Raw genomic sequence first — 23,866 nt, forward strand, 5'->3', positions numbered from 1 at the left:
TATTTGATCATAAGTTGAGCTTCCAACCCTATATTCTTTTCATCATAAATACCGCCTACTTCCATCTCATTAACAGCAACCACGTTGTCCCCTGTCTCATCCTATCTGGTGTCTTTGTCACCTCCATGCTCGATTATTCCAATGCTCTCCTGGCTGGCCTCTCATTCTCTTTCTATAAAATCTAGCTCATCCAAATATCTGCTGCCGGTATCCTATCCCGTACCAAGTCCCGCTCGCCTGTTTGTTGACCTACATTGGCTCCTGGTTTCTCAATGCCTCAAATATAAAATGATCAGCCCTCATGTTTAAATCCCTTCATGGTCTCACCCCGCCCTATCTCTGTAATCACCTCCAGCCTGGCAACCCCCCATCCCGAACTCTCTGTTCCTCTGATTCCAGCCTCTTGTGTATCCCCCACTCCCTTTGCCCCACCATTGGTAGCAGTGCCTTCAGCCATCTAGGCCCCATGTTCTGAAATTCCTTTCCTAAATCCCTCTGCACCACCGCACCCCTCTCCTCCTAAAGGATCCTGTTACCCCCGTCAAATATTTTCTTCTTTGGCTCAGCATCCATTTTTTTGATTATGCCTCTATGAAGCACTTTGAGGAAATTTTCTACATCAAAAGTCTATGGGGGAAAAATTCGGTATCGCCCCACTTGGGGCGCCATTATTGGTGATGCGCAAAGTTTAGCGCCTGGCGCTAATTATCGCTTCTGACAGCAAACTTGGCTTTTATCACCCCTGGAGGTGATTGGAGCACTAAATCAGGTGCTACACACACCTCTTAAGCGCTACGGCCGAGGAGCGAGGTGCTACCTCAGAGGGCGGGCGAAGCTCATGTGATGTCAGTCAGTGATTGAACACAGACACAATGGCACCGGCCAGTTCTTAAAGGGGTGGATTGATCTTGCTCTCCATCCACATCCTGCTCATTGCAGCCTTGAATCTCGGCCTGGAGAAACTTGTACATCAAATCTACTGGAAAGAACAATGGAGAGACCCAGGGAAAGAGCTCAGAGTGCAGCCCCCACAGTCTCTTCTAAATCGATACAAGGAAGGGCAAATCAAAATGAACCTGCAAAGTGCTGCTCAGTACCCAAAACTCCTTCACACAGCATTGAATCTCTCCAGAAGTCTTTCTCTCTCTCAGAATGCGTGGTGCAAAAATGTCACCAACAAAAAAAGGCAGGAAGCGGTCGCCTTTAAATAGCGCTCCCCCAGTCCCTTTCTGACTGCAGAACGCACCCCTCAACCTGTCATTGCTAGCGGCAGGCGGTAAGGCAGGGGGCGCCACTCAATAGCCGGTCCGGGGCATTGCGCACTTGACTGACGTCACGATCTGCCGGCGCAGGAGATCGTGGCGGTAGTGTTTAATGCCGCCGCAAAATGTCTAGTTAATTTTGCGAGAGGCGCAGATATCGCCGCGCCTGGGCGCTAGTTGCTTTGCGCCCCACTTGGCACCCTCTTAAGGCGCTAACGGGAGGCACAACCAACTGAATTTTTCCTCCTATAGATATGAAAGTTGTTAAATTATTTGTTCTTGTGGATCAGAGCAGGTTGAAACAGTTAGAAATGCAATGCAGAAGCTAATTTTTTTTCTGTTTGTATTGCTACATGCAACTATCTTAATTGGTGTAATTGCAAGTCTCTAAGTACAGTAGAACCTTGATTATCTGTGCTCCCATTATCCACATTTCAATTATCGGTGAGAAGTTTTGTGAATAACGTGACAGCAGTGGGAAGTTGTGGCTGCCGGTAGTTTTTTTAATATATTCTCTCACCTGCATCGTACTGCTCCTGCCCGCAAGATCATCTGCCCACTGACTCAAAGCTTCTGATCTTCTGCCCTTGACCCTAGTTGCCTGACCTGCCACAGACCCAGGTTGCTTTACCAGCAGGCATCATACTTAACATTCACTTTGCTCACCTGCACAGGAGTGTATTTAAACAGCCCAGCACTGTGTTGATTTTGAAGTTGGCAGCTCTGCACACTTTGATCTCAGTAGTGTCATGGAATAGTGTAGATGTGTGGTTGATTTTCAATCTGCCTGAGTTCCTGGGATAGGAAGGAATAGTCTGTGCTGAAAACTCTGCTGCAAGGCCACAATGTTGACGAGATAAATTTAACTTGCAGTAGATATTGAGGGTGCTCTTTCACAGAAGTGATGAGTTGACACTGAAGACTGACAAATCCCCAGGATGTGACGGTTTCCACCCCAGGGTTTTAAAGGAAGTAGGTGAGGAAATTGTAGATGCTTTAGCCATAATCTTCCAAAGCACTCTTGATTCAGGAATTATGCCTATAGATTGGAAAATTGCAAATGTAACTCCATTATTTAAGAAAGGTGAGCGAGAGAAACCAGGAAATTATGTACCTGTTAGACTAATATCTCTTGTGGGGAAGTTGTTGAAATCCATAATCAAGGACAGAGTGACTGAGCACTTAGAGAAATTAGAGCTGATTAGAGAGAGCCAACGTGGATGTGTAAAGGGTAGGACATGTCTAACGAACCTAACTGAAATTTTTTGAGGAAGTAACTAAAGTAGTAGACAGGGGATTGTCTATGGATGTAATTTATATGGACATCCAGAAGGCATTCGATAAGGTTCCACATAAGAGAATGTCAGCTCAAATTAAAGCTCATGAAATTGAAGGCAAATACTGACCTGGTGAGGAGATTGGTTAGGTGGTAGAAGACAGAAAGTAGGGATAATGGGTATGCACTCGAATTGAAAGTAAGTGACTAGTGGTGTCCTACAAGGATCTGTGCTGGGACCTCAACTATTCGCTATATTTATTTTTGACATAGATAACACAATAGAGAGCATATATCCCAAGTTTACTGATGACACAAAGATTTATGGTATAGTAAGTAGTGTCGATGGGAGCATAAAATTACAAAATTACAAAGAGACATTGATAGATTAAATGAGTGAGCAAAACTGTGGCAGATGGATTTCAACGCAAGTAAGTGTGAGGTCATTCGTCTTGGACGCAAAAAAGATAGATCTGAGTATTTTTAATGGTGAAAAGCTAGGATCAGTGGAGATCAAAAGAGATTTAGGGGCCCATGTACACAGATCACTAAAATGCAGTGATCAGGTATAAAAATAGTCAAAAAGGCTAATGGAATGTTGGTCTTTATAACTAGAGGGCTAGAATATAAAGGGGAGGAAATTTTGCTACAGCTATACAAAGCCCTGGTTAGACCACATCTGGAATACTGGGTACATTCTCCACACCTTAGAAAGGATATATTGGCCTTGGAAGCAGTGCAGTGCAGATTCACCAGAATGTTACCAGGGCTCCATGGGTTAGATTATGAGGAGAGATGACATAAATTAAGCTTACATTCCCCTGAATAAAGAAGGTTAAGGCGTGATTTGATTGAGGTTTTTAAGATTTTGAAGGACATTGATAGGGTAGATAGAGAGAATTTATTTTCTGCTAGTGGGTGAGTCTAGAACAAGGGGACTTCACCTTAAAATCAGAGCCAGGCCAGTCAGGAGAGAAGTTAGGAAACACTTCTTCACACAAAGGGTGGTATAAGTCTGGAACTCTCTCCCACAAAAAGCAGTAGCTGGTAGCTCAATTAATAATTTAAAATCTGAGATTGATAGATTTTTGCTACATTAGGGTTCGAAAGGCTATAGAGCCAAAAAGAAAGAAAGACTTGCATTTATATAGCGCCTTTCACGACCACCGGATGTCTCAAAGCGCTTTACAGCCAATGAAGTACTTTTGAAGTGGAGTCACTGTTGTAATGTAGGAAACGCCAATTTGCACACAGCAAGCTCCCACAAACAGAAATGTGATAATGACCAGATAATCTGTTTTTGTTATGTTGGTTGAGGGATAAGTATTGGCCAGGACACCCGGGATAACTCCCCTGCTCTTCTTCGAAATAGTGCCATGGGATCTTTTACATCCACCTGAGAGAGCAGACGGGGCCTCGGTTTAACGTCTCACCCGAAAGACGGCACCTCTGACAGTGCAGCACTGCACTGGAGTGTCAGCCTAGCTTTATGTGCTCAAGTCCCTGGAGCGGGACTTGAACCCACATCCTTCTGACTCGGAGGCGTGTGCTACCAACTGAGCCACAGCTGACAGCCAAGGCAGGTGGATGCAGTTAAGATACAGATCAGCCATGATCTTATTGAATGTGATGGATCAGGCTCGAGGGGCTGAATAGCCGACTCCTGTTCCTATGCCCTATATTCCTATGGAAAAATGGGTGATCTGTCATAAGTTAATTTGTGCAGCAAACACAGAACTGAATCCTCTAACACATGCAAACCATCACTCAATGTTGTGCTGAAAGTGAGATTCACAGAAGCTGTACTTAAAAAAAAAACTGATGGTTCCTTAGAGTGTGAACATTCTGTTATAAATTGAAGGAGATGCCAAAATATATAATTTATTTGAATCAATGACTCAGGCTAGTAAGTGAGAATTAATAACTCTATACGTGTCTAGATTATAACGGTGCAGAGGATGCAGTGGCACTATTGGTATAGAAATCACTCATGGGCTATGCGCATGTCTTTGACCACAATTGCTGTCAAATAGCCAAGCGGGTTAAAGCTGGCAGCTTGGCAGTGATGGAGTTAAAACATTCACTGTATGCCACAATGTTGGAGATCAAGGCCATATGTTCGGAGTTTTGTTCTCAGCAGGATGCTAAGAGACTGAGAATTGCTCTTAGAAGAGTTGACAAATCGTCACCTCACCTCGCCTCACAGCAAGCACTTTATTGTCTGAACAATGAGTGAGATTGGCAATTGGAAGTCAGGGAAATCTAAAATCCATTCAAGCCCTGTCCCATCTGAAGGATAGATAACACATACAGAGTGCATCATGGTCGAATGAAGCAAAAATATGAGGAGAAAAAAAAAAATCAAAATGTTCACCTAATCAATTTACTTTTCAATTACTGATTAATTGAAATTGAATAAAAAATACTTGATTTTTTTTTACTTGTGCACTTGAAATTTGAAATGAAGAAAATGATAAGAAGAAGCAAACAGTGAAAAAGTAATGAATTCATAGGTAAAAGCCTTGTAAATGTTATTATTGTTCTTTTATGATGCTGGATTCAATAATTTAGTTTAAAATGATTCTGATTTGAACTTCCAGTAGTGCCCCAAGAGTTAAAAGATCCTAATTAAAAATTAATGATGAAGTAGAACTATTGCGCTCAAAATGAAATTATGGGTCTACCTCATTTACTCACGAGTTATTAACAATGACTAATGAATACCATAATATCTAAATTATGTATCAGATGCCTTCGATCAGTCAAAGAAAGTGTGTTTAATGAAGACTTGATTTCTCTGGTTGTAGCAGGGATTTGATATTTCTTCTGATGATTACAATACTCAACACAGTTCATTCTTGCATGTAAAAACTGAAAAGGATAAAGGTTTCTTAACATGGAAACAAATATCTTTTAAGAAGCAGATAAAAGACCTTGGAAGAGTTGATTACTGCCCATATGAGTTTATATATAGCTTTTACTTTAGACATCATGAAAAGAACTACAGATGGCTCAAGGGCTCAGAACTTAATTGCAACCCTTACAACATAAAAATGTAGAGACAGAAATGGAACTGAAATTGATTTAATGGCTGAAAATTATTATTTTTATTGGAATTTTAGACTAAACTTTATCACGTAACATTCAAACTAAATTAAAATAAGTACACAATGATTACCTATGGAATATGCATGCACAATAATGTTCAAATATTCTTGCGATTGTCAGCTATGCCTGTCTAGGAGTCAACTCTTTCATGACTCTATGTTAAACATTGTTTAAAGAATTGTCAGGCTTGGTGAAATCTAATGGTATTCAGGCAGCTGATGCTACCTCATCGTATTCTATGGTAGATCATAGATTCAGTCCATTATTAAGGAAAATTAAATATTATCAGCTGGCATTAGATACCCCTATCTTTTCATGGTAAGATAGACACTGTATAAATGAATGTATATTGAATAACATAAGGAATGACAAGTTAATTCTGTGATAGTGTCCTGGGCACTAGGAACGCAATAAGTATAAAGTATGCATTATCAGCCCTATAATGATTTACCTAATTTTGGGTAAGATAGTGCAGAAACATCCAGACCTGACTCTGTAGAGTAAATCTAAGAGAAAAGGCTCCTTTTCTGACAAAATATTCAAAGAAATGGTTAATAGTTTTGATTTTGAAAAAAACACACCAAAATAGCTGAAATATTAAAAGGCATGATCAAATGGGCTTGTTGTGTACCAATTTTATCTTCAATAAAGTTAACATAGGCATGGTGCCAACACTGGCGGGGTCTGTATCTGTTGTGCCAACGTTTGGTTGCATTTGAACATTGCATTCAGCCAAAACATTACTTTGCAACAAAAGTTGTGATTAGCCTAGTTTATCTCCACATAAAAAGGATGTATTGGACTGGATCAAATGGCTGCAGAGATGGACTAAAAGATTTTTTTTTCCTCTTCCGCTTCCAATAATTTACTTTTTTGTTGATCTGGTATTGTCAATTTAAAACTTTTTTTTTACTGAAATTGTAAAAACAAAAGCAAATCCCATCATGCCAGGCTAGATTGGCCCCAACTGGTAGTAAGTGGAATGCATTATGCAATCCAAGCTGCAGCAAGTACTTCCAATATCAGTGGGTCATGGTCTTTTGTTTGTAGTGTAACTATTCGTGGCAGTATGATTACAAGCAATGATTCACACACAAGTGAATTATCACTTACTGCTTCCTTCTGTGAATTGACATTAAATTTCTAAACTCAAACTAGACCAGCACACGTAAAAAAGAAAAACCTCTGCTGACATTTTGCTACTGATTTTCTTTCATTCACAAAAAAGCATCACAATTCACCCATGTTTTTTTTCACTCCTGAGGTTGAGATGGAATTACTGTATGCCTCAAGCACTGAGCTTGTGTACGATCAGAATAATCCTCTTGTTTTTCGTATGAGTTAGTTTCAGTCTGAAATACTCTTGCTACTGTTAAAAAAAAAAACTAGCCCAAGCTGTAAATATGATAGATTTATGTCACTCATGTAATATTCACTCAAACAGAATACCAATTGTGATTTTCTTAAGAGGCGTTTTGTAAATATAATGGGCCAGAATTTGCAGTGGGTATGCTGCCGTACTCTGAGAGTACACCATCATACCGCCTTTGAAATGGCCCACAAATTCGGGATTTCCGCATGCGCTCGCACATGCGCTAAATCCCGAACTTGCGATCTGTCAACGTAGGCATTAACAGATCATCCGCACGGCCAAAAAAAAAACAATTGCTGGTGTAGATTTGGGCTATTTGCCCACCAACTGCCCAACAATTGCGTACGAAAATTTTATGTTTGATGCAAACAGGCTCAGAGCTTGTTTGCATCAGCGTAAGGGGATACCTCAGGAATGTTTTAACCATTTTCATCTCGGAAATCAGATAGTTTACTTGTATCGCATGAATTTTTCTTGTTTCTGAAAAGATTGGAGTTTTAATGATGTCGATAATTATTATCAGCAAAGTCAAATTTTTACTAACAGAACTAAGATGTAGTGAAGTTGGTGGAATCAAGCTAATTAGGAATTAAATTCCAGACCTGTAAAGTAATGTAATTAAATCTGATTATGGGATTCCCTTCTGAAATGATGGAAAATCTAATTCAGTTTCCTGATTGGAGGGCCAGGCCCACGTGATCTCAGGTACACTTCCGCACAGGCTGCACCCTTGGGATCCGTGGGCCACTACGTTGCCCTCCATCACGCAGCATCAGAGAGCAAGTTTACGAAGGAGGGCCCCCATCAGGTAGGTGCGTATTCTTTTCGCAGGTCCGCAGTGTACTCTGGAGCTACGCCGCAGACCGCAACTTTTGGGCCAATATAAACACACAATATTACTTTAGAAACATAGAAGATCGGAGCAGGAGTAGGCCATTCGGCCCCTCAAGCCTGCTCCACCATTCAATGAGATCATGGCTGATCATCCAAATTCAGTACCCTGTCCCTGCTTTCTCCCCATATCCCTTGATCCCTTTAGCCTTAAGAAATATATCCAACTCCTTCTTGAATATATTTAATGAATTGGCCTCTACTGTCTTCTGTGGTAGAGAATTCCACAGGTTCACCACTCTCTGGGTGAAGAAATTCCTCCTCATCTCTGTCCTAAATGGCCTACCCCTTATCCTTAGACTGTGACCCCTGGTTCTGGACTCCTCGACCATCGGGAACATCCTTCCTGCATCTAGTCTGTCCAGTCCTGTCAGCATTTTATAAGTTTCAATGAGATGCCCTCTCATTCTTCTAAACTCCAGCGAGTATAAGCCCAATCGACCCAATCTCTCCTCATACGTCATTCCTGCCATCCCAGGTATCAGCCTGGTGAATCTTTGCTGAACTCCTTTCATGGCAAGAACACCCTTCCTCAGATAAGGCGACCAAAACTGCACACAATACTCAAGATGTGGTCTCACCAAGGCCCTGTACAACTGCAGCAAGACATCCTTGTTCCTGTACTCAAACCCTCTCGCTACGAAGGCCACCATACCATTTGCCGCCTTAACCGCCTGCTGCACCTGCATGCTTACCTTCAACGACTGGTGCACAAGGACACCCAGGTCTCGTTGCACTTCCCCTTCTCCCAATCTATTACCATTCAGATAATAATCTGCCTTCCTGTTTTTGCCACCAAAGTGGATAACCTCACATTTATCCACGTTATATTGCATCTGCCATGCTTCTGCCCAATCACCCAACCTGTCCAAATCACCCTGGAGTTTCTCGGCATCCTCCTCACAGCACACACGACCACCCAGCTTTGTGTGTCTGCAAACTTGGAGATATTACATCTAGTTCCCTTGTCTAGATCATTAATATATATTGTGAATAGCTGGGGTCCAATGACCGATCCCTGCATACCCCACTAGTCACTGCCTGCCATTCGGAAAAAGACCCGTTTATTCCAACTCTTTGCTTTCTGTCTGCCAACCAGTTCTCTATCCAAGTCAGTACCTTGCCCCCAATCCCATGTGCCTTTGTTAGTCAAGCTAAAGTGTGTTGTGTATTTTGAATGTTGTATTTGAAATGTCCCACATAGCTTATCGTAGTTGGGATGTGCAATGCACTATGGGAAATAGAGTGCCTGAGGTTGAGAAGCTTCTGGAAAGTGATGGCTGTTAACTGAACTCTGTCTCCTGCGTACTCTTTTAATTGTTATACAAGCAAGGTTATTAAACTCTTGAGATATAACAAAGTGCAATTCACATTAAATCTCTAGTAACACTAACAGAACTCTGACCAACTAAGAATGACTGAAATTCCTATGAGGAAGACATGGTCATGTTGATCTTCTACTATTTTAAATCAGAGCTGCATTTATACATTTTATTTTGGCATATACACCAGCCTATGAATTAGCAAATGCTTCCCAACAGCTTCAAGAACCTGTCACACCTCGAAAGATGCATCAATTCAAAAACATTGAAAGTGCAGTGGGACATGGACTTGTGCAAGTACACCCAACACTCCTTCACTGGTATTGAAGGAAAAAAAGGCCAAACTGCATTAATAACTTCTGAGGCATGCCCCCTCTCCCCCCACCCCCCATAGAAAGTGTTCATTTTTGACACTTTATTTGGAGCATTTTCAAGTATTTTGGAGTGTACAATGAGCATGAGCTTTGCGGTTTTTACATCTAAAAAATGAATGGATATTTGCTCAATTTTTTTTGAAAATTACTCTCAACTTGTCATTTGGAAAATAATTAAAGAACTACTTTCTTCCAGTCGAAGCAGATAATCTAATACTGGGGGGGGAAAAGGAGATAGTGTTTTGGAGCTTGATTTCAACATAATGAGGGTTCAGGGAGGCGGGAGAGCACGCAGAGTGATATGTCAAAGCTTAGAAGAAACAAGTAAGGAAAGTTCACAAAAGAAATACTGTAGTACTGCCAATAAAACAGAGAAATCTGAACCTGAATTTGTTCTTACAAAGGGTAATTGACCTTTTTTGTGCCTGGTCCTCAAAATCCGTTTTCCACGCTAAAGGCGCTATATAAATGCGAGTTGTTGTCCCGGCCTTGTTTCCAGCCATTCTGGCGGACTCCTCCCAAGTTTACAGCGGGAGCGCCCTAGAACTGCCATGGACTTTTGGGCTTCCCATGTTTATATATACATTGTTCTTTAGTTTTTGTGCTTGATATTATTATTTAATTATAAATAAAATTGTTAGCCTAGAAATGACTGTGTTCTATATTAGCAGGTGAACACTTAACATGTTGGAACATAGGAAAGTACAGGTCTGGAAAAGAATATACAGTCATCTGGCCGGGCACAAAAATGAATATTTCTTATGCCGACTCTCTTAAATATCGATCCAAATCTCCCTTAAATTTTTCCATGCCATCTGTCTTTTTGCCTCCCTGGACAATGCATTCCACATGCTTAGCACCCTCTGTGCAATGTCATGGAATATAAACTATCGGTGTATGTTTCCATCTTCTAGCTTGAGCATGTGCTCCCTATTTCTGGGGTTAGTGGCAATCTCATTCATTTAACATTGCTTTGCGCATTATTTTGATAAAGAAATGATCCCTTTTATTTTAAAGAGCAAGATGCTGGAACAGAAGACAGTTTAATAATGATTCAGAATTATAAGTTGAGAGAAGGATTAGTTATGCTTATTTTTGCATTGCCAAAAGTGAGCGAGAGCTTCCCCGGATATGGAAGCAGTTTTCGATGAACTTCAGCTTTACTAAGAGCTCAGAGTTGTCCAGAGAAAAATAAATGTTTTGGCAGGAAAGATAAAGCCAAATTTCTTGCAGGCAGATTTATCAATGGAATAGACATGAAACTTCCATTTCAGATCAGAGGAAACAGTGAGGCCAAGAATGGAACAGCAGGAGGATGAGGGGAGAAAATTTTTTGCGGCAATGACATTTAGAAAATTGGTTCTACACTCTAAATTCTGTAACCTAGATTATTCTGATTGGGGCTCATCTCCAGCAGGCCAGGACTTTAACCTGCCACGCAGTTGGTTTTCCTGGGATCATTAGTGGGCTCCCTGACTTCCGCTGGGGAATCATCATGAATTGCTGTGACACACCAAGGCCTGCCACGCTGAAGGGTGCAGGCAGCCTCTGAGCTGCCTGGAAAACTTCAATTTTGAAAAGAAAATTGTGACCCCCGCCCCCCCCCCCCCCCGGGGGGTCTGTACATGGTCACATGCTGAGAGCAATTGCCCGGTTCCTCCGCGTTATGTAAAAGAAAAATCTAAGGGGAGAGCATCTCTGCCAACACAGGACATCAGGCCTTGCAACCAATGCTCTAACTGTGAAAATGGCGTGAAATCGACTGTATTTCCCTTCATTTAAATATGCTTCGCATGCGCCCACACTACAATGGGTGCTTTTTACACTGCTAGACCTGCTCGTTCCAGGAAATGGTAGGAGGGGCGGTGGAGTGGTAATGGCAGGGACACTTCTCCGAGCACTCTTCCAGCCCCATTCACCTCCAGTTTGATGGAAAACAGGCAGTAGAGGCCCAGAAAATCTCAGCCGATAGGTCTGTGCATATATGTGAGCATAGCAGGCTCATTTCAGCAATATTCTTCTTTGATTGGTCCCAGTTCCTGCTGTGATACAGTCTATAATAAATGCATATCTTTGAGGTCATTATTGCCTGATTTTTTTCCATTAACTTTGCAACAAAGTTCCTCAAATATGTATTGATCGAAAGTTACTGTGTAACTAGTAATTTTTTACGTCCAAAAAGAAGGCTGTTCCAAATATTTATCAATGATTAGCATGATCTATCGTGCTGGAAATGTCAAAGCAAATTACTCCCAACAGCTCAGAGAGAGAGTTATGTGCAGAGAAGGTCCTTTTCTATCTTAAAAATAAAAAATGTTTTATGCAGTTTCTAAAAAATAATATTGTAATTCTAACCTTTGAGTACTTAATATTCTTTGCAGCTTTCAAAACATTCTGCGCCTCATATCAGAAAATTATTTGCTTTAAGAGTTCAATGAATAGTTCTTAAAAGTAAAGAGACAGAACTATCATAGAATACTCCTGCAAAAATATTCTTCTGGACAAAAAAATAAAGTTTATAATGTTATAAATTCACTTTTAATGCCATGTGGTAGCTTTACTTGATAGAACCTTTTACCTATTCTAGATAGAACCTTTTACCTTTTTCTATTCAACATATTCAGTTGGAGCTCAGGACTTGATCTTCCAGGCTGAATAAAGAGCAAGACTTTATGTCTCACTTTATCATGTCCTAAGGACATTTCAAAATGCTTCATAACCATTTATTTACTTTTTGCAGTATAATCACAGTTATATATAAGCAAATATGGCATCCAGTTGTGCACAGCAAGGTCCCACAAACAGCAAATGAAATGAAAGAATACAGCGATAGACAGCGGTGTGCTTGCATCGGTTTTTTGGGCGTAAAGCAGGCGCAATACTGAGAAATGTAACGATGGGACAGCCTACACCCAATCTGCATGTGCATTTGGGCCGCTGCTAAATTCGTCGGGCCCATTTTTTAAGTGTCCCGGGTGCCGCCTGAAACAGGTGCTAGGCCAATTTCAGGTGTTAATTAGAGGCCCAGTGCCTGTTGAAGGACACCTCTGGACAATGTGTTCACAATGTGTTCACAATGAGCAGGCCAGGTGCCGGGCTTACCCCACTCAGAATTCTTCAACAGCCCCTGCGACTACCAACGAAAGGTAAGTTTTTTAAAAATTGAAGTATTCAAAAAAAATGCTTCCTGTGGAGCCGGGACCAGCAGGCGTGCTCCCTGACTCTACAGTCATCACGAGCGGCACTCCCCACCCCACCCTGTTGTCCAAACCCCCTCCCAGAACTCACCCCTGGGCCACTGCTGGTGAGGCAAGCCCCTTGCGAATAAATTGACTGGGGCACGTGCTACCTGCGCAGTGTCGAGTCTGAGCCCATTAATCAGCGCAGACAAATTTCTGCCCCTTAATCTTTATTGGTGGTGTTGGTTGAGGAAGGAACCTAAGTCACTTCACTCGGAGAATCCCTTGCTGTTCTTCAAACACTGCCATGAGGTATCTTACCAGCCACCAAAATGGACAGAGCCTCAGTTTAGCATCTGATGCGAAGGCCAGCACCTCTGACAGTGCAGCACTCCTTCAGTACTTGAATGTCAATAAAGGTTATGTTCTGATATCGTGAACTGAGGCTTGAACCCACAGACCTCTGAATTAGAGGCTACAATGCTATTAACTGAGCCAACATTACATGCAAGTTTACAGTACCAGAGAAAAAAAACAGTGGTCTAACTGGCCATTCACAAGGTTCAGAAACACTACACTATACTCTAGAGTTTGGAAATTATTGTTGGCAAAATTAGTGGACGAAGACTAAATACGTTCGTATGGCGTTCCTCTGCTCTTTTAACAGAGGTATTGACATGTGTCTGTTACAATAGTGAATAGATAAGTGTTATGTGAATGTGTCAAGTGTTCATCTGCTCCCATCACCAACATTAATACCTAGGCTTATCTCTGCCTGAAAGGGTGGTGGCAGGAGATTCAATAATAACTTTCAAAAGGGAATTGGATAAATACTTGAAAAGGAAAAAATTGCAGGGCTATGGGAAAAGAGCAGAGGGAGTGGGACTTATTGGATAGCTCTTTCAAAGAGCTGTCACAAAGCATGTTGGGCCAAATGGCCTCCTTCTCTCCTGTAAGATTCTATGATTCTATCGATATTACCTGCTTTTCAATTCAATTGTCCTCTATTGCCAAGAGGAAAATGAACCTCTACGCAATCTGAAAGTAGATCTCCATACTATTTCCACACAGGATTTTTTCAGCATATTTTTGTAGCCAATTGCAAACAGGTTAAGTGGGATCTAAATGTGAATTGATTTTCTGTGAACTAAGAAACATTTAGATTGTTACCTATTTCTGGTGGAATTCCTCAGAGACTAGCTTGTTCACCCAGCCCAAGGCTTGTTGAATGGAAATTGCTGATGTGAAAGATTTTGGGATTCTGTCATTGTAATAATTCAACTCACTCGATCCATTTCTACTTCAAATAGCTGCAAGTGGAAATTACCGACCTCAATGGGAAACTCCTTGAAGGAGCAGCCACCCTGTATATCACTATTATCGATCAGAATGATAACAAACCCCTCTTCAGGGAAGGACCGTATGTGGGCCACATTCTGGAAGCATCCCCAACTGGTGAGTTAAATCTATAGTTAGAAACTGTTTCCCACAAACAAATGTATGAGATGTCTAGAGTCAGTAAAGAATGATATAGTCATTGTGAGTCTTAGCAGAGTACATCTTAGCATGTTCTTTTTCCTGGTTCTTAGAAGGATTTTTTCAGTAGGACACTAAAATTAGTTAATTTTGTCTGGCTCCAATGTTATGATTTTAAGAATACTGGCATATTCAGTGAATTATAATTCTGTTGTTTAATACTAAGATGTATTATTATTTTCTGTTGGTCACTGGCATCCTGCTGTTGAAAGCAAACCGGCAAGCTGCCCCCAGGCCTCTGCCAATGTTCCTCTGAGCTTTTTTTTTGGTCTTGCAGGTGTATGCTAGAGCCACACAACTTACCAGTACAGAGCACTGGCAAGCTTTGTGCTGCTTGTCCAGCTAAGAACTGTCCTATATGCCACAAGTTTGACCTGTATTGGATCATTGTTGTCATTGAGGAAAGGTGAAGAAAGACACACATACTTTTTGCTACTTCTCAGACTGTGTCCAGGCTGCAACTGGCACCCATTAGGATCCCCAGATACTGATATAAATCAACAATTGGGACAGATGCTTCTTGTATTTCCCAGTCAATACCTCTGAGGTCCTCTCTTGGGCTGTGAAATACCACACTTGGGGGCATCCATCACCATATCCTACTGGTTAGCCCATTGTTCCAGAGGCTACTAAAGCCTGAGGTGAATCTGCCAGCAGGACAATATCATCTGTGAAAAGTAGTGCTGCAATATTGTTAGAAATGACTGGATTCCTTATGAAGCCATCCATGACATCATCTCTGAACCATCCACTTGTAACCAGGGACAACCATTCTTCTGATTTCCTCCTTCTCCTCAGGGGGCAGCTATCTAGTCTCTGTTTAGTAACTCCTGTCAGCAGCACAGAGACTAGGACCTCAGCAGCGTGGGAGACCAAACCTTGTATGTTAAACATGCCATCCCACCCCACAATGGAGAAGGTTTTGTTGAAGTGCTAGAGAGCTGTTGGCACTTGCGGTTTCTGGAAAGAAAAAAAACACTGGAGGGAAGGATAATACATAATGCTGTCTTTACATTCCTGCATATCTCAACACATGTACCAACAAATACATAGCGAATGAAGATACTAACCAAATATATGAATCGTCCACTTAACAGTAAAAACTAGCATTGTTTAAAATTTGCAATTTCATTCTGTTATATTTTGGTTGTTTACATATAAAGTGCTGATCAAGTTATTGGGGTGTTGTGTGAATGAAACCTGTCCAGATACTTGTGGAAATGAGAGAACTGCAGAATTCTGGCTGCACGTCTGTATCCGTTGATGCTGATTCCACCCTTACACTGCTGGACACAATATTTACACATTCCCGTTGGCGATATCCGTGGTTAAGTGCTTAACATGTTCATATAAAATTCCTCTGCCTCCTATTTCACTACAGATGCTTACTCAGTTATTTTAGTCTCTCCTCTAAAAATGCACATAGAGGAATGTCCTATAAATGCATTAAGTGTTTGGCTATTATTATCAACAACAGTGTTTTTTAGGCTAATATGCCCTTTCGGACATTTCCCCTGATGGTCTCATTACTGGTCAGTGTTTAAACAGAAGTCAGCACTCAACCGAAACAGAATCAAACAAAAGAATGTTAACGGCTTAGTTACACTGTCTGTTTAATTTTTAAAGCTATACTAATGGTGAGATTCCACCTTACAGGATATTGTTGTATTTTAAATCCTTGACAGTGGTCATATGCAGCCATGGTTGGATAAAGAGGAAGAATACTGTTTGCTGCACACTTGGCTGCATCAAATGAAATTACAAATTGCATTGAAGCACCAGCCATTTCTTAAGCTTTGTGCTCCATATTATGATGAAAAATGATTGAATGCACAGTGCTGGAAAACTGATTGAATTGTAGGCAATTACTGATGCAGGAATGCACCTAAATATTTTTAGGTATACTAGTAGATTTCCCCTGGTGTTGCTCATGAGTGATTTAAAGCATGGAATGCAAGAGCTCCATATATGTATAGAGCTGACATATTTGCTTTGTTTCTTATCAAGGTCGCGTAGTGGTCTCTTTTTTTGTACTTTGTTTATCTGCCATGGTGGGCATGCTGATCGCGAGCCCTCGGAGGGCTGGATTTCAGACCTGATAGTCTAAAGTCAAAGTAAATTTGATGGTACTGCTGGTGGAGTCAACAGTTTGCATTTATATAGCACCTTTAATGTAGGCAATGTCCCAAGGTGCTTCACAGAAGCGTAATCAGATAAAAATTAACACCGCGCCGAAGACTTACTGCAATTATATAGGGCCCTGGTGAGACCACACCTGGAGTACTGTGTACAGTTTTGGTCTCCTTACCTAAGGAAGGATATACTTGCCATAGAGGGAGTGCAACGAAGGTTCACCAGACTGGATCTGGGATGGCAGGACTGTTGTATGAGGGGAGATTGGGTCGACTAGGCCTGTATTCACTAGAGTTTAGAAGAATGAGAGGGGATCTCATTGAAATGTATAAAATTCTGACAGGGCTGGACAGACTGGATGCAGAGAGGATGTTTCCCCTGGCTGGGGAGTCTAGAACCAGGGGTCACAGTTTCAGAGTAAGGGATCGGCCATTTAGGACTGAGATGAGGAAAAATTTCTTCACTCAGAGGGTGGTGAATCTTTGGAATTCTTTACCCCAGAGGGCTGTGGAGGCTCAGTCGTTAAGTATATTCAAGACAGAGATCAATAGGTTTTTGAATATTATGGGAATCAAGGGATATGGGGGCAGTGCAGGGAAGTAGAGATGAGATAGAAGATCAGCCATGATCTTATTGAATGGCAAAGCAGGCTCGAGGGGCCACATGGCCTACTCCTGATCCTATTTCTTATGTTCTTATTAAGGAGATAAGGGCCTAGAAATTCAGTAGCGCCCAGTTCGGGGCGCCAGCCTTGCCAGGGCGTTAAAAGTAGTGCCCCGGAAGTAGTCGTGGCCGCCTGCCGGAAATTCACTTTGCGCGCCCCAAAGGGAAGCGCGGCGCTACTCGAGGCGCTCCGCATCCCTCTTGGGGCGCTGCAGTTGAAGATCGCGGTGCAACGTGCCGCAGCGCCACACGCTGCGGTATTGCAGGCCTTCCTCCCCTTCTTAAAGGGGAGGGGCCTTCTGCAGCGCGATCTGGGGCCCAGCTGGGCCCCCAAGGATCGCGAGTGCCGGCAGAAGAGCTCGGCACCGAGGAGAAGTGCCGGGCTCTTGGAACACAGTCGGCACTCCGCGCGGTGGGGGGGGGGGCTCAGGAGGCCGGGGACGGCAGCGCGGAGAGGTGCTGGCAGGCGGCCAGCAATAAAAATGGCCGCCCCGCACCTCTCCTTTACTTAGCGCTTCTACCACCGCAGGTAGGCCCCCTGAACCGGTCGCAAATAGCGTCTGGTGTTAAAGCAGGGGGCGCAACTAAATATCGCGATCGGGGCGGTAGCGGGGCGCTGCACACACCGCTAACGTCATTGGTAGCGGCGCAGCGCTAACGGCTACCGCCGCCATTAGCGTTCCGCTAAATTTAGCGGGAGGTGTGGCCAGTGGTTTGCGACCCACTTAGCGCCCTCTTAAGGCGCTAACGGGTGGCGCAGCCCACTGAATTTCTAGGCCAAGGTGACTAAAAGCTTGGTCAAAGAGATAGGCTTTAAGGGGAGTAATCATTTTGAACAACCACTGGAATGAAAATCAGGCAGGATCTATAAAGAGCGGGCGGCCCACCCTGCCAGATCACTACCCGGGTGGTGAAGATGAATATTTAACCCATTATCTGGGCAAGTAACATCTCATCACACCTGAATCACTTGCTGCAGGTGAATCACTTGCTGCAGAGTACCCAGCCTCTGTGCTGCTCTTCCAGCCACGGTGTTGACATGGCTGATCCAGTGACTCCCAAGATGTTGATGGTGGCAGACTTGACAGTGGTGTTGCCGTTGAAAGTCTAGGGGAGATGGTTGGGCTTTCTCTTTCAGATAGTCAGTACTTGGGCACTTATGTGGCATGAATGTTGCCTGCCACTTGTCAGTGTCGGCTACTTGGGGACATCATAGCTGAGCCTGATCCTTTCCTCATTTGACATCCACATACTCACTTTTCACTACACACGGGTGGGAATCTTAACTTTTTTTTCTAGACCAGGGGTGCCGAGGTTAATTGCACTTTCCCTACAGCCAGCCCTGATGAAATTAGCTAACTCCACACAGACTGTGGATCAAATCTTCCTGGTCTGTATGGCTTAGTTCTACACTGGGAGACTCATTTAGCCATTGAGCCACCAAAGGAGCCTGCATCTCTAAATTAGGTAATGTGGATTATAAAAACATTGTCAGTTAAAATGTTATTTTTGCTGCTTCACAGAAGTACGCAATGTTTTCATTGCATTTTGTCATTATGCCTGCAATTTGCCCTCGGTCTTAAAACAACATCTCGATCAATAATCTATTAGTGCTATTTCAGGACATGTAGCCACTGGCATATAGGTGACAGTGCTTTATGATTTGGTTGGTTGCACTAGATGAAATCTCTGTTGGTTCAAACTTTTACCATTTCTAGATCTGATGTATCTCTAGATTCCTTCATGAAATCTACTTTAGTTTTGTGGATATACTTAAAGAGTTAGGGCTATTCACTTTGGATAAACAATGCTCTTAGAGGATCTAACTGAGGTTGTATGAAATGATGGGATGTCATAGATTTGGTTAAGATATTCAAAGTGAACAATGATAGTAGGGCTAGTAGACAAACCTATAAAATACTGAGTCAGGTTAGATATCAGGAAGCATTTCTTCTTTTAGAAGATTATCACCCCACTAGAAAGATTACCAGTGGATGTGATACGTATGGGTATGTTACTGTCCATTGAAAGATTTGACAAATTCCTGACAAAGGAAGACTCTGGCATGTACTGGAGGTCTATGGATTAGTTACGTGCCTCTAGTGATGCATTGTTAGTAACTACTTCATTTCCTTATGGGCTCAGGAGAAATTTTCCAGAGTTTTTCCTAAAGGTTGGCCACAGTACTTTCCTCTCCCAGGAGTTAGCTTTGTTTGATGTTGGGAAGGGTGGTGCACACAGCTCCACTGTCTGGATAGCATTGTCTGGAGCATTTATGGGCCTGATGGTCTTGTCTTGTCCACCTTTTCATGTTTGTATGAAATTACAGTTGGTTGCGTGGCTGGGTGAGTTAGAATACTAGAGGGATGCGCATTTCTTCTCCTGAATTTTCTTAAGTCCTTAAACCATTCAATAGGATTTATACCTTTTTCTTTTAGGACCTTACAGAATTTCTTCCAAAATAACAGAGAACTCTTGCAAGATTCACCGAGGATCTCCAAACAGGGTGGTCTTTTCAGGTTTATTCATAACATCTAGTATTATTAAATAACATAACATCAAATATTAATAATAATAATGGAGGCCAACAATTATGAAAAAAGGGAATAACTCTGAGATTGCAGCGCTTTCCCAAAGGCTGAGTTGGTAAAGACACTGGCTGATATAGTGCTCAGCCTTAAGACCAGAAGATCCCAGACAGAAACAGGAAATACACAGATCAGTCGGCAGCTGAGGAGAAAAAAATACAGATCGATGTTTGAGGCAGGAGTCTTCTCATTACAGGGCAATATTGGGTCTAGTGGCAGTGGCAATGGTCAAGTGAATTGATCTGTCATGAATGGTGTCAAGGATGAGTGTTGTGACTGCACTTATCTGGGCAAGTAACATCTCATCACACCTGAATCACTTGCTGCAGGTGAATCACTTGCTGCAGAGTACCCAGCCTCTGTGCTGCTCTTCCAGCCACGGTGTTGACATGGCTGATCCAGTGACTCCCAAGATGTTGATGGTGGCAGACTTGACAGTGGTGTTGCCGTTGAAAGTCTAGGGGAGATGGTTGGGCTTTCTCTTTCAGATAGTCAGTACTTGGGCACTTATGTGGCATGAATGTTGCCTGCCACTTGTCAGTCCAGGGCTGGATGTTGTCCAGGTTCTACCAGAAGCTGCAATGGGCTGTTTCAGTATTGGAGAAGTTGTGAATTAAACTGAACAATGTGGAATCATCAGCAAACTGCCTCACTCCTGTCCTCATGACTGAGAGAAGGGCATTCATGAAGTATATGAAAATGGTTGGACAAAGTCATCGCTCTTTTACAGTGATGACTTTGGAGTTTGGTCTGTGATGACTGGCCTCTGACAACCACAACCATCTTTGAGTCAGGTATTCCATTAACTCTCATTGGCTTCAATTTTTCCAGGGCTCTTGGTGCCATACGTGGTTGAATGTTGCTTTGACGTCAAGAGAAGCTATTCTCATCTCTCCTCTGTCAGCTTTCGCGTCTATTTCTGGATCAAGGGAACGGTAGCATAGTGGTTATGTTACTGGACCAGTAATCCTGAAGCCTGGCCTAATGATCCGGAGTTTAAATCCCACCACGGAAGCTAGGAAAATTAAATTCAGTTAATAAATAAATCGGAAATAAAAAGCTAGTATCAGTAATGATGACCATGAAACTACCGGATTGTTGTTAAAAACCCATTTGGTTCACTGAAGTCCTTTAGGGAAGGAAATCTGCCGTCCTTACCTGGTCTGGCCTATATATGACTCCAGACCCACAGCAATGTGGTTGACTCTTAACTGCCCTCTGAAATGGCCGAGCAAGCCACTCAGTTAAGAGCAATTAGGGATGGGCAATAATTGCTGTTTGAAGCGACACCCACATCGTGTGAATGAATAATATAAAATTAAGGTTGTGATGAGTTCTGGAACCTGAACTGAACATTGGTGCACAAATTATTGATGGCTATTTATGACTCCTTCCATCTGTTTATTGATGATTGGGAGGAGTTTGATAGGACAATAATTGGCCAGATTAGACTTATCTGGTTTGTGTGACTAGGACATAGCTGGGCAATCTTCCACATTGTTGTGCAGATGCCAGTGTCATAGCTGTCCATCCTAGAACAGCTTTGCTGGCGGTGTGGCTAGCTCTGCTGCACAGGTCTTCGGCACTATAGCTGGAATATTGTCAAGACCAGATGGGTTTTTACGTCATGGTCACCTTTACTGATACGAGCTTTTTATTCCAGATATATTTAATTAACTGAATTTAAATTCCTTGGTGGGATTTGAACTCATGTTTGTTGGATTATTAGTCCAGGCCTCTGGATTATTAGTCCAATAACATAACCACTATGCTACCGTACCCTCTGTTCATTGTGGGACTGCTTAGCTTTATCTATAGGCTATTGCTTTTGGTGTTTAGCGTGTCAATAGCCGTGTGTTGTAGTTTCACTCAGTTTGTATGCCATTCTAAGTATGGCTGACGCTGTTCCTGAAGTATCCTTCTACACTCTGCAGTGAACCAGGGTTGATCTCCTGTTTTGATGGTGATCTGGGAGTGAGGGATATGCCAGACCATGAGGTTACAGATTGCGGAAGGATACAATTCTGTTGCTGATGATGATCGACAGTCCCTCGTGGATGCCCAGTTTTGGGCTGCTAAGTCTGTTCTTAGTCACTCCCCCTTAGCACATTGGTAGTGCCTGTTGTGTCGGTACCTTTCTACCTAGACACAATTTAGGACTCAGAGCTCAGAGATTCAAACATGAAGTGCTTTATTGGAAGGAAAGGAAGTTCTGGAAAGTTCCGAACAAAGAGAGCTAAACTTAACAGAGAACACCCAACCATTTATCTCCTGTGACAGCGCCACCACAGGTGGGAGGAGAACACACAATAGAACACACAATACATAACATTTCCTCCCCTCTTAAATGGAAGGTCCACATTATTCCTCAACAGGTAAGTTACTTTCAATGCACTCAACGAACCTAGGGTAGAGGTAGACTGCCTCAAACCCTGACTTTACCCTGGGGTTTATTCTGCCCCAGTCTTGTGGGTAAGTCACTAAGCCTACAGATCCAAGTGTCTTGGAGGCCGCCGCTTTCTGACAGGATACCGGCGGTCACCGCTGGCTTCCACAGCAGTAGGCATTGACACAGGCCTGGATGGAGAAGGTGCCTGTGTCAGTCGAAAGTCAGGAGTTTGCACAGGTGGAACAGTCTCTGTGACTTCCTGTGTTGGAGAAGAGCACTGTGGCAAAGGATGCTGGTTTGCAGTATCATCCGGAAACAGTTCAGGCCAACCAGCCGTTGGAGCCTCTGTGGCTGTCTCTGCTCCTAGCAACAGTTGATCTGTGTGTCTTCTCCAGACGACGTCCTCAGCAGTCTCAACCATGTAAGACACAGGGCCCATCTGCGCGATCACCGTAGCAGGAACCCATTTCGGTCCAGTGTTGTAGTTTCGAGCTAGGATGTGCTCTCCAGGGTGAAACCGTCTCTCCTTGGCTCTTTTCTCTCTCTTTTCAACTTGAGCTTGTTGTTGACAATGGACAACCTGTTCTGCCCTTGGAGGTTTGAGTAAGTCAAAACTTGTCCGCAACTGCCTCTTCATCATGAGCAAAGCGGGGGAAGTTTTGGTTGTGGCATGCGGCTCGTTCCTGTAGGACAACAGGAAGCTGTTCAGACGTTGGTGGATTGAGCCCTGACCTTGCGATGCCTTCAAGGCGTGCTTCAAAGTTTGCACAAACCTTTCTGCCTGGCCGTTAGTAGAGGGATGATAGGGCGCAGACCTGATGTGTTGGACACCATTCACATGCAGGAAGGTTGCAAACTCCTGTGATACAAATTGTGGACCGTTGTCACTTATGAGTTGTTCCGGTGAGCCATAACGGCTGAACATCTCACCAAGTTTCTCAATTGTTTTCTCTGCCGTGATAGACCTCATCACAGCGACCTCTGGCCACTTGCTACGAGCGTCCACAACCACCATAAACATCTTCTCTTCGAAAGGACCGGCGAAGTCCACATGTACTCGCTGCCACACTTCTACAGGCCAATCCCAGAGGTGTAGGGTTGCCAGCTGTGGAACATTCCGGACCCTTTGACATGGGGAACATGTTTTGGCTTTCTCCTCAATATTCCCATCGAGACCTGGCCACCAGAAGTAGCTTCTTGCCATTTCCTTCATCCGAACCATCCCACTGTGGCCTGTATGAAGTTGTTGCAGTATAGGTTCCCTCAGAGGTGGCGGAATGATGACACGGCGTCCCCAAAGAAGACAACCTGCCTGGACGGAGAGCTCATTTCTTTTTGAAACGTAAGGTTTCAAACTAGGAGAATCTCCTATAGCTCTCCCTCAAATGACATCGTCCATTACCTCAGACAGGACTGGATCGTTGCGGGTGTACCTTCGCACCTGAACTGCAGTGACAGGTGCTCCCTCCACTTGTCTAAAGTAGAAGATGTCTATCTGATGAGGCTCTGGGGGAGTAACAGGCAAGGGTAGCCTTGAGAGACCGTCTTCGTTGCCGTGCAAGTCTGATTTGCGATATTTGATGTCGTATATGTGTCCTGACAACAGTAAAGCCCACCTTTGCATCCTGCTTGCAGCGAGAGATGGAATTCTGGTGTGGGGCCCGAAGATTGAAGTCAATGGACGGTGGTCTGTCAGGAGTGTGAACCTTCTCCCAAACAGGTACTGATGAAATTTTCGAATTCCAAAAACGATTCCCAAGGCCTCGCGCTCAA

The 23,866-nt window shown here is 43.0% G+C and overlaps 1 protein-coding gene across 3 annotated transcripts in view; it reads left to right on the plus strand.

Moving 5' to 3' along the window:
• Positions 1-23,866, plus strand: part of cdh13 (cadherin 13, H-cadherin (heart)) — a 1,232,244-nt gene that overhangs the window by 651,664 nt on the left and 556,714 nt on the right. For all 3 annotated transcript variants that reach the window (XM_085991762.1, XM_085991760.1, XM_085991761.1), the window contains exon 6: positions 14,095-14,239. In XM_085991762.1, the coding sequence (XP_085847888.1) occupies positions 14,095-14,239 (145 nt within the window). The remainder of the gene's footprint in view (positions 1-14,094; positions 14,240-23,866) is intronic.

The sequence above is a fragment of the Somniosus microcephalus genome, chromosome 6 (assembly GCF_052327205.1).
Source record: "Somniosus microcephalus isolate GS21.2 chromosome 6, FLI_Smic_1.0, whole genome shotgun sequence".
In the NCBI taxonomy this organism is placed as follows: domain Eukaryota; kingdom Metazoa; phylum Chordata; class Chondrichthyes; order Squaliformes; family Somniosidae; genus Somniosus; species Somniosus microcephalus.